The sequence below is a fragment of the Lytechinus variegatus genome, chromosome 6 (assembly GCF_018143015.1).
Source record: "Lytechinus variegatus isolate NC3 chromosome 6, Lvar_3.0, whole genome shotgun sequence".
Lineage (NCBI taxonomy): Eukaryota > Metazoa > Echinodermata > Echinoidea > Temnopleuroida > Toxopneustidae > Lytechinus > Lytechinus variegatus.
Window position 1 is genome coordinate 15,906,186 of NC_054745.1, and position 12,107 is coordinate 15,918,292.

The following is a 12,107-nucleotide window of genomic DNA, read 5'->3' on the forward strand; positions in this document are numbered from 1 at the left end:
ATGTAAAAGAATACACAGAATATATCGTCGGCCTTATGCCAAAAGGGCCTTAACTGCTTTTGGCCATTCCGAGATAATGGCGTTTAAAGGTTTTGGCCTCTCTAATAATCAAAAGTTTGTGGTCGTTTTTTTGCTTTTGAAGCCAATTTCGATAAACGTGTTAAGTTATTAAGTTTTACATGAAATGTGTTAAATTTATTATAAAATATTCAGAACCCCTAAAATCGGGTTAAGGCCCTTTTGGCATAAGGCCGACGATATATAAATATATACGAAACACAAGTAAATAATGAGCATACAAAGGTGTTGCAACATAAGCTAAAAGCTTGACTGGTTGAAGCACCTTTAAACTTGCTTTGCATCCAAGCAAACAAAAAATAATATAAGAATAAGGAAGAAAGGAAAGAAAGAGAAGAATGTAATAGACTGCTGAGATATAACAATTAAGTTTCAAATTGTTATGAATATATGGTATAGTAATTCAACAAAGTTAAATTCTTAATCTTCAGTTACAAAGAAATGAAAGATAGGAAACAAAATTACTTGCTAGCACTTAACAGATTCTGTAATTTTGAAAGGAGATTGTGCTTTACATATATCTGTAACCATTGTATTTTCTAAAAATAAAGTCAAGGGATTGAAATCTTGTAACCTTCGCCTCACTTGAAAAAAAAAATCTGTCAATATTGCACTTATTACTTATAGTTATAGGTTCGAGTTCTTGTTCTTTTTCCTATTTTAGACGCAGACAGCGACTATTCATGCAGTGCAGTGAAAAACAGGACAAGGCTAAAACATATAAAAATATGAATGATATCGTTTCCAAGAATATCACTTTGTATCGCTTGTCATGCACCATGGGAGGTTGTATAGGCGACATAAACCCACCATTGATCTCAAAAGAAGACTGCAATCTATCGTTCCTCATAAATCATCCATGACCGGTTTGAAAAACACCTCATTACCGGTGGGTTCATCGTTGCAGCGCTATGAAACTCTCCCAGCAATTGTTGCACATACATTGATAGCGCAGACTTCATGAGTGCCTTTTAACCAAATTTGGCACCAAAAAACACCTACATGTACACTGTTTAGCATCCTGCCCTTTTTTTTCCAGAAAGACGGAGGGGCCCTTTTTTCTTTCAAAAACGCTGACAAACCCATCTATTAAAAAATACCAGCAGGCTAGTAATAAAAATGGTTTCCAGGTTTTTTAAGTCACCAGTTGGACTTAGGATATCATGCAAATTTATTATGGGGGGAGGGGTGAAAAAAGTAAAAAAATTAATGTTTCCATATTTTACACAAAAGGGGGGGGGGGACTAGGTGGCCCCCAAAAATTAAGGGGACACCAAACATGCATTTTTTTTATACATATGATATGGTCAGACCTGCCAACCTCTGGGAATGAAAAACTGTATTCTAGCTGTGATAAAAAACTGTATTTTTCAGAAAAAAGCTGCATGCAAGCTAAAATGCGCACTGCTCTTGCAGATGAAAAAAAACAACAAAGTTACCTGAAATTACATTGATCGAATAAACATAGTTGTGTACGTTTTATGAATAAGAGACTGGAGATGATTTTTCTCAATAAATTACGATTTTGTAAGAAAAAACGTACTGCCGTATTTCGGTTGCAAAAACGTACTAAACACGCCTAAAACGTACTGGTTGGCGGGTCTGCATGGTCTTCGTTTATTTCATAATATAGTTTCCATAGTTGTCAATATTCACAGTAAAAGTGTCTTTAATGCATCAGTTACAAATTTGCATGGTTTATTCAAAGAAAAGATCCTTATGTTCTTTGATGGATTGTAGGAAATTCTATACCATGTTAAAAGGAAAAAAAACATGGATCCCAAATTACTATGCAGAGGTGTTGCTCTGTAACATATATGGGCAACATGGCTTGAAATGTAGCAAAAAGTGTGTGCTACCTTAAGTATCGGGAAAAAGCTAATTGGTGACTCTTTTTCATGTAAAGTACCAGTACAATGAATAGCCCTTGCTGGCTATTCTGTTGTTTGTGTCACACAGGAAGCAAGGATCATTAATTTTCCAATTTATTTTGGTCTGATTCTTCCTGAACAGTGATATTTGAAAATGGTTCTTCGGCTCAAAATATAAAGAGAGAGGAATAGAGAGTGGGAAAAAGAGGGAGAGAGAGAGAGAGAAGAGGATGGAAAAAGAGAGAATGAGAAAGAGAGGAGAACAGACATACACTCAGGGAGCGAATTAAATTGTTTAGAATTGAATTCAACGATCAATTGGTTCTATTTTTGCAATCATCATATTTCAAATTGATTTGCAATCATCATATTTCAAACGCTAGAATGGCATAGGCCTACATTTGAGAATGAACAAATATTCAGTCGTTTATCTCTGACCTTCGAGAACACACATACTTTGAATAAAAAAAAATGTTAGTGAAAACTTGCATGTGTTCACATTACAACTAAAATAAAATGCTATAGTTCTATAAACTATGAATTCTATTAACGTGAACTTTCTATTTTGGCTACTGACTTTTTTTCCTAACACTGCTCAATCGAAAATGAAAACAAATAATCTGACATTCTATAGAAAAATCAATTTTCTACATGAGAAATAGGGATGGCAATCGCCATTCAAGGTCACCATTGTATCTGTCTTTAGTTCAAAACACTGACAGGCAGCCAACCATAACTGTTCTTTCATATGAGCAACAATCACAAAACTGCACTACAGGGATCTGGAAAGTGAAACTGATAAATTGAGGTCATAGAAGCCAGAGGTCAACAGAAAAGCAACAGAAAATGAGACATCATCATCATCTACTCAACCAAACGTCAATCTCTGGTGCAGTCCAATAGGGAGGGCATTGCAGGTGATATTTGAAAGCCCTGCAGTGGCTCCTATTGGTCAATACCAGATGATTGACATAACATCCAGCATCCTGATTGGTCAGCGGATGAATGCATATTTCTACAAGAGCCTCCAAATGGTCAGATTGACAAGACATCCAGCATTCTGATTGGTCAACTGATGAATGCATATTTCTACAAATGCCTCCTACTGGTTAGTTTGACATCATATTTAGCAATCTGATTGGTCAACTGATGAATGCATATTTCTACAAGAGCCTCCAAACGGTCAGATTGACAACACATCCAGCATTCTGATTGGTCAACTGATGAATGCATATTTCTACAAGAGCCTCCAAATGGTCAGATTGACAACACATCCAGCATTCTGATTGGTCAACTGATGAATGCATATTTCTAGAGGGAGTTCTGTTGGTCAATACCAGATGAGTGACATCATATCAAGGCATCCTGCTTGGTCAACAGGTGAATACATATTTCTACTGAACAGATGGACTTCAACTGGTCAGTACCATATAATTGACATCATATCCAGGCATCCTGATTGGTCAACTGTTAAATGCATATTTCTACAAAGGGACTTCTATTGGTCAATACCACACAACTGACATCATATCCAGACACCCTGATTGGTCAACCAGGTGAATGCATTTTCTTAATATACTATAGGCTGTGCATATTGGATATTCTATTTCTAAATTTATTATGATCGTGTACCCAAAAATATATGAAAAACAGGGACCTCAATATTTTTTGAAGAGGGGTTAATTGTTTGGAAACAAATTTGACAAGCAAAAAGGTTTTTTGCTCCAAAATGAAGATGATTTTGGTCAAATTTATACATTTTATCAATAAGCTCCTTTCCAGAGGGTTCTGCTTTAATGGTGGATAACACACGCAGCACCTCAGCTTCCCAGGACCATGCTGTTTTGTATCAATATCCATATAAACATACTACTTCTTTCATGCAGGAAGATTTCGAAGGGAATAGGCCAAACTAGCCTTATCAAACCAGGGGCCCCGTTTCATAAAAGACTTACAACTGTTGTAACTTTGCCATAATGGCAACTACCATGGCAACACGGCTCATCAGCAGCCAATCAGAATCAAGGTTTCCATGGTAGTTGTCATAATGGCAAAGTTACAACAGTTGTAAGTCCTTTATGAAACGGGCCCCAGTTGTAACTTTGTCATTATGGCAACTACCATGGTAAACTTGATTATGATTGGCTGCTGAGCCCTGTTGCCATGGTAGAAGCCATTATGGCACAGCTACAACAGTTGCAAGTCCTTAATGAAATGGGCCCTGGAGTATGCTGTAGAACATATCATGGCTATGATTCCCTATTCAAGAGCACTCTCATGGGTACGAGGCTATTTTTTTCATTTTATCTATTCAAACACCCCTCTTTCTCTCCTTCAATTCAACAATAAACTGCTTTCAAATTGAGGACGAGGTCGGAACATTGTCAAGGAATAAAAGAATTCCACTCATTGAAAAGGATGAGAGCTCCTTAGCCAGGAGGTGCTTCAGTTTATATTAAAGGGCATTTAAGGTCACGGCTTCCAAGTGTGGGATTCAAATCAAGAGTAAAAACAGGAATTATTAACATATTAAAGAGTTGATATGAATTTCCTGTTTAAGAAATTATCCAAAATATCAAGAGCATTTCCCTTATGTTCAATGGGCTCATGGGTTGATTTGAACAAAGGCCACAAAATAGGTCCTGGATATTTTTGCGCCCTTTTTTATTTTTACCCATTTGTGCTATAATATAGAAATATGCCCCAGGAGAAAAATTGGCCTTGACCTGAAAACATAAACATTTAAAGGCCTGATGTCTTTCAGACCGCCCTTTCACACGGTAAAAAAAAAATCGTAATTTGAATGGATTCCGGTGAAAAAATAATGACAAATTTCTAGAATGTGTGAAACCAAACTAGAATCATGAATGCTAATCACAATAACGAATACAAATTCTACTCCGGAGGTGAATTCCAGAATAAGTTTCACTCAAATTACCGAACAAATTTTCTGTTTGAAAGGTCCAATGATTCTAAAGACGAATTACAATCATTATTACGATATATGATGATTCAAGATTCACGTGTGAAAAGGCCCAGAGATTTACTGGAAATCATTTGAAACTTCTGATGATTTTGAACACTATTGAAAAGTATGATGAAAGCCAAAAATGTTTAAAGGCAAAATTACCAACCTGTTAAACTATTGACAAGAATAATTGTTTGATGATGTACAATAGACATTTAACTACATGTAAAAAAATAAATTTTTACCATTGTCACCACGATCCTCATCTTCATCATTACAATTATGAACAAATATTTCCATTCTGCTTTATAGATGTATGTATTCATCTAATGACTTTTTTTCCGGGATTATCATTTTTTCAAGCAATCTGCTTATAATGACAATCCTTCTCCTGCAAACTGTAAATGTTAAAATTATTTCATAGTAGATCATATTTGTTAAGAATGCATTTTCATTTCGTCATTTTTTTTCTCTGATTCATGCCAAAAAAAAATGTTTGTTATATATACGAATGTTATGAATGCAGAAGAAAAAAATAAATCAAATGAAATCAAATAGAATGACCTTGCATATAATTTTCATGCATTTAAACATCAAAGGCTATAAAATTTAAAAAATAATCCTAGGATTAAATATCTCAACACCATGAATACGATTAAGAGCTCGGTTTTAGAGGAATGCATCGCCTGATTATATTTCGGTGTGAGAAATCAATTTTCATCAAACAAAATTGAATAAATATCAATCGAAATCCTTTTGGGGGGGGGCATCATGGTCTAGTGGTTGTGACTCTTGTCTTTCAATCTGATGGACGAGGGTTCAATTCCCAGCCATGGTGTATTTTCCTTCAGGAAGAAATTTACCCAACTTGTGCTCAACCAAGGTCAGGTAAATGGGTTATTGCAAGAAAGAAATTCCCAAGATGCCAGAGCACCTCAAGGCGGGATGGCTATAAGCGGGGTAATGATAGCAGCCCTTTGTATACCGGTACTCAGGCAAAAAGTGCTAAATCCAGCTATTCTTCATACAAATTAAAACAATTGAAAATATTAAACTACGTGGAAGGTGAATGAAAATAGTACATGGATAGAAAAAGGAAGTAGGCATAGATCTCTACGTGATAAAATGCAGTAAAATTATATTCCATCATAAAAAAGAAATCACCCACACACATACTGTAGTGGGCATTTAATTCTTTGGAGTATAGTTGATGCCAGTGGGAGATTTATTACCTCAATTATGAATGGATGGCTTTGAAGAGAAAAATATGGACGACTAGTTGAGGTTCGGAAGGGCTAGTTATATGAAAATCTATTGAAAAGGTGGAATAAAGGTACAATGTGGATATATGAATGAGCAGGTCATTTGGGGATGACCTTGCTAACCACTGAATGAATGGAAATGACTGGGACTAGGTAGAGGGAGAGGCAGAGTGAGAGAGGGGGTGGAGGGAGAGGGAAGGAGAGAGAAAGGGGGAGAGAAAGGGAGAGAAAGAGTAATAAAAAGGTGGGAAGGGGAAAAGAAATGAGGGGGAGGAGAGAGGGGAGGAGAGAAAGCGGACAGTGAGAGAGGGACAAGGTTAGCAGGATATATATTGAAATATTGCACCATTTATTTCATAATTCATTGTGTTCTCTCATCTTTCTAAAAGTCATCTGTTACCTTCAAAGGACTTTTTAAGCAATTTCTAGCGCTAAAGCAAAGATAAAATGGGTATTAAATTGTACTTTTACTTGATTTTTTCCTCACATATTTTCTATGTGTTTTAGGGCTCTTCTGTACAGCATGAAACCATAAAATTTGGTAACTTGTTTTGTATGCTTTACATTTTACAATTTGTGTGAGGGGGGGGGGGTTATGTCTACCGTGATTGCACGTACATGTAGGTGGAATATCAGAGAGAGAAAAAAAGGGAGAACAAAAGTTGAAAAACACAAATAAATCAAAACTTCATGCCAATAAGTCCATTTCACGTACGGGTAAACAGAGACATTGCCGTATAAAAACAAGAAATCTGCTCGCATAAAAAAGAGATCAAACATCGTGCTATTGTGCATCACAGCAATAAAACTGCAAGTCAGAAATAAACACAATACCCTCCCAAAAATGGTCTCTGTTTAAAACCAAAAACCAGATCGCAGCCATTAATCATGGATGGGTTGCCGTGTGGAATTTTCTTCCTTGTTATTCTACTTTTCTAACGCACTATACTGCCCCCGTATCATAGTAAATTGGCAGCAGTACATGAATATAAAAGGCATTAGAGAGGAATATAATGTTTTTCAATAACTTCACGCATACTGTGGGTGTTTGTTCAAAGGGAATGCTCAATTCGAACTACATGTACCAACATTTCGGAGGAAGCTTTACAAAAGGCATCGCTGATGTTTAAAAGATTTCCTTTTCTGTAGAATGATGGGAAGTTTTCTTGTCCACTATTACAGTGTGTAATAATGGCAAATCAGGTTACGAGATGAAACAAAGTATTCTTTTAGATAACGTTTGAAGCTTAGAGTGATGGTATGAGCAATCGCGGAGTCCGTCTGTCCGTCTTCACTCCTGGGGAGCATTTCATCAATATGTTCATCCGACAAGTTGTCAGATCTGATATCTTTCCATGATTTTGATTGGCTAAGAGGCACAGTTCCTCTGGAAACTGTCGGATAAAATGGGACTTGTCGAATAAAACGTCTGACAAGTCCTTTCATGAAACACCCCCCTGAAGACGGACAGTCAACCTGCCCGAAACATTGAGTCTACTCCCTGCTCCTGCTATAACTCTCTTCGCCGACTCAAGCCAGCCTTCTCTCACCTATTAAAGTCTTTTACCCAAGCCTGCCTACTACTCAGCTTTCCACTCCTGGTTTACAGTCCTTTTTATAAGCACCACACTCATTTTGAAATGAATACTCTACTTTCAAATCTATACTTTCTCACTTTTCCAATTCACCTCCAATTTTATCTCCTTTTTTTTTATCTCAGTCCCTGCAGGACGTTACACATGGTGTACCATAAACCTCTTCCGCGCAAATACATGTATTTCTGAAGTTAGAAATAATAAATGACAGAGAGGTAACAGAAAATGAGAAAGATAAATTACAGATGTGAAGAAACAGGGTAAAAATATATGGAAGATAAACATCCCAGATGTTCAAATTACCCATTACTTTTCTAGTATGTAATTGGTGTCGACTTATACCATGAGACAGGTAGGTTTTTTTTTAAAGTCATTGTTCAAAGTATGATATCAGAAAAATGTATCATTTGATTTCTTACGATATATCATTTGATGCTCGGTGATTTAGAAATCATTTTATAAAAAAGAAAGTGAGCAAATAATTATGCAACAACTAAAATCCCCACTCGAAAAATAAATGTTCCAACTTCCAATGCGAAGGTCAGTGGGGTAGTCAGCCAAAAAATCACGAGGGGGTTCAACATGGCATATGGAGCGAAACTTAAACATTAGTGAGCGAGAGAAAATATTTATCTCTTTAAAATTAAAATCCAATGTGACAGATTTTGATAAATTCACCCTTTTTCCTTTCACTGGCTATCTCTTTTTCCTTAGCTATGGAACTTTTGGGATCCACTGAAACCCCCCCCCCAAAAAAAAAAAATCTACATGTATTCATCAGAGATGAAGGCATACTACTGAATGGTGAATACCTGCACATAATTTGTTTTCAAGCACCAGTGATTACGAAAAATGTGCCATGCTCTGTGTGAAAGATACGCCAGATACATGAGATAGATTCAAACACAGATTCGGAACATTTATCCCACAACAAGATACAGATGTAGTTCCTCTTTACTGCGTGTGGTGAATAGCCCCAAACGTGCCTACCACTTTTCACATTCATTGCTTGATTAAATCAATGTGTACTTGTATGCCTTACATGTAAAACAGATATGATATGAAGAGTACAAAACAGTTTATGGATAATTTGTTATTCATGTAATGATCTGATTTATAAGGTATAAATATATTTAAATTAGATTATTAGATCTTTAATTATATCAATTGCTTATTATGTTATGCTGAGAAAAAAATTATTATACTTGTATATGCTTTTGTTATTGGAATGTGGAAATAAATAAATCAATTCAAATCAAATACATGCAGCTTTCACATTTGACCTTTGACCCAATGACCTGACCTTCATCCAGATCTCTGACCCTATAGTACACACTAACCAACTTGAACTTGTTTTTACATTCCCTCACATTTCCTTCCTGCACCGCTCAGTGCCCACTGATGATACAATACAATAGCAACAAGACACATAAAACCATCCTCTCTTGCCCATGCGATACCTATTGTCCTAATTGTTGTCCTCAAACCCCAAATTTGATGTTTTTCTCTGTGGTTTTTACACTAAAAATGCCAAAATTGTGGGATTAAGAACACAATAGCTCAATGATAGGACAGCATTATACGAGGTCATAGCCTTCGCTATGCAGCTCGCATTTTGATTTTCAATGGCAATAGGTTAAATTGAACAAGTGATAAACAATATATTGAGATACAGAGATGAGTTTACTGATAGAATTGAATTGTTACACGTACATGTAGGTGCAAGGTATTTGTTCAATAGAACCATGTACATGATATATTGTCCTTGTGTAGCGATCAGAAAGACAATATACATGTACATATGTAGCTATTTGTATAATTATTAGGCTTTGGTGGTCTTTACTATGAAATCAGCATGTTTGAATATCAGAATTGTACCTTGGGAAATAGAAGTTTCTGGTTTTGTAAACCTTTCATATATTGGCCTTTTTAAAGAGAGAAGCTTAAAGTCTAGATCAAATCAAGCTTAAAGCTTGTGTATAGTTTTGGTTAATCCACCAAAATGCACCTATCACTATTCCAATTCATTGCTAGCTAATAGGAATGGATATGCCCTATAACAGTTATGATGTGGAGGATATGAAATGAAAATGTGTTTTACAGGATAAATTTTGCGATTTTACATGGAAATTTAACTTGATCGGGTCACCCGATCAAATTAAAATATCTGTGTGTTTTTGTCTTTCAATTAAATCCTATTCCAAATCATGGAATGGGCTGAAACTTTCAAGATATGTTCTTTGTAACTTTTGGATATCTAATCACTAAATTTATAAGATAAGTGCTTGAATGCCCATTTTTTTAAATTTAAAACAAGCATCGCAGAGAGAGGGCGCTATATATCCAAGATTTAAATATTTGAAATTTTCTCAGAGAAGTGCAGTTGGAAAAATATCTAACGGTCTCTACACTTCAGTAAGACTGCCATATTAGATGATATTCGATTATCAATCACATTATTGACCCTTTACCAAAGCTATACACAGGCTTTAAATACTATTGAAATGCATTGGATGTATTTGTATGGGGTAAATGACACTGAAGCCAAATCCAATGCATAATGATAATACAAAACGTCAAGTTAAGGAGCCAGGATATAGAGAAGATAAAACATACCGTGAAGGAATTGATGATGGATAAAGATAAGCAATAACAGAGGATAAACAAAAATGATAAAGATAGGAGAAGAAGTTGGTACAAAAGCATTCAAAACAGAGAGTCAAGGACAAAGCAAAGAGGAGAAGAATATCTATAGTCAATAGAAAAGAAAAGGGCCACATGAAAGAAATAATAATGATGATAATAATAATAATAATAATGATAATAATAATAGCTGGATTGATAAAGCGCTGCTATAATTACCCTGGCATTAGCTCTAGTTACCATCACCGACACTCGGTGCATTCAAGGAAATAATCCTGCCGGGTACCCATTCACCTCACCTGGGTCGAGTGCAACACAGTGTGGATAAATTTCTTGAAGGACAACACCCCATGGCTAGGATTCGAACCCATTTTATTCAAAAATAAAAGGGAGATCAGATATTGAAGGTAAAAAGGAGGCAAATTCTAAAGAGCGATGATGCAGAAAACAAGAGAAAGACAAAAGAGAAATGAGAGGGAGAAGATTAAAGACAGATGGAGAGATAAGGGACCGTCTGAACAATTCAGAGAGGCAAATAAAGAAAATAAAATTAAGAGGGATATTAAAAGGAAAATGAGGAAGAGAGAATGAAAGGAGACATGAGAAAATAGAAGAGGGAAGGGAAATGGAAGAAGGAACAAGACATATTCTGGCAGATAGAGACAGAAGGATAGAAGGAAATGAGAGAGATGAAGAGAAAAAGTAAACATTAAAAGCAATTGAAAGAAACAAGGAATAAGCTATGTTGTGTCTTGTCCACTCGTGAAAATTACCACAAATATCTCGATTTGCAAGGGCAGGCAACAGAATTGTATCAAAAGTTCATTGTGAAATAACTGGTATGGAGTAACATTTGTCACAAGAATCTTGCATGTAGACTTTTATGCTGACCTCAAAATGAACTCTGACCTTACCATGTGACCTCTGACCAAATAACAAGTACATCTACCATCTAAGTTTGGTTGAAAAGTGACTTATAGTTGCAGAGTTACGTGTCATAATGTTTGTGACAGACGGACAACATTTGGATCCTCAAGTCTTCCCTTCACCTCTGGTGGGCAAGACAAAGATACAAATATGGAGAATTGAGGAAGGGAAAATTGTAGAAGGAAAGTGACGTAAACGAAACGAGGGAGGAAAAAAAGAGGATGAAAGGAATTATAGAAAGATGGGAAACTGAAGGAAAAAAGAATCACATTTTGAGAGATTAAGATAAAGGAAAGTAAGATTAAAACATCAATGTGGGAGAGAAGAATAAAGAGATTACCAATCAAAATCATCATCACAAAATGTTTTTCATTTCATGACTTACCTCCATTTTCTTGACGAAGACTAGGTGTTCAAGGTATCTGATGACAGCGGTGGGATAGGCGTGTAGATAGTCAATAATAACATCCGGTCTCATTCGCTCACTAACAGGTTCATTTTCTGGTCTATCAGTGAATATCTGAAATTATCAATTCAATGTCAACTTAATTCATATGAAATATGTATGTAGGATTATATATTAATCTTTTGCTTCTGTTAATTTATTGTAATTACTGTTTGGTATGATAATAGGAAGTTTTCGCTACCAATAGGTAGGATGAATCCAAGAACACAGAAAATGTATTGAAAATGCCTGTTGAATGACAAAGAACAGCTGGGAGGATTTTGTCGAAAATTTGTGAAATGGAACGACAGTTCCGTC

The 12,107-nt window shown here is 35.8% G+C and overlaps 1 protein-coding gene across 2 annotated transcripts in view; it reads right to left on the minus strand.

Annotated features, from left to right (window-relative positions):
- Positions 1 to 10,869: 10,869 nt before the first annotated feature.
- Positions 10,870 to 12,107, minus strand: part of LOC121417093 (transforming growth factor-beta receptor-associated protein 1-like) — a 28,471-nt gene continuing 27,233 nt past the window's right edge. For both annotated transcript variants that reach the window (XM_041610663.1, XM_041610662.1), the window contains exon 18: positions 10,870 to 11,864. In XM_041610663.1, coding sequence (XP_041466597.1) covers positions 11,700 to 11,864 — 165 coding nt within the window. In that variant the 3' untranslated portion in view covers positions 10,870 to 11,699. The remainder of the gene's footprint in view (positions 11,865 to 12,107) is intronic.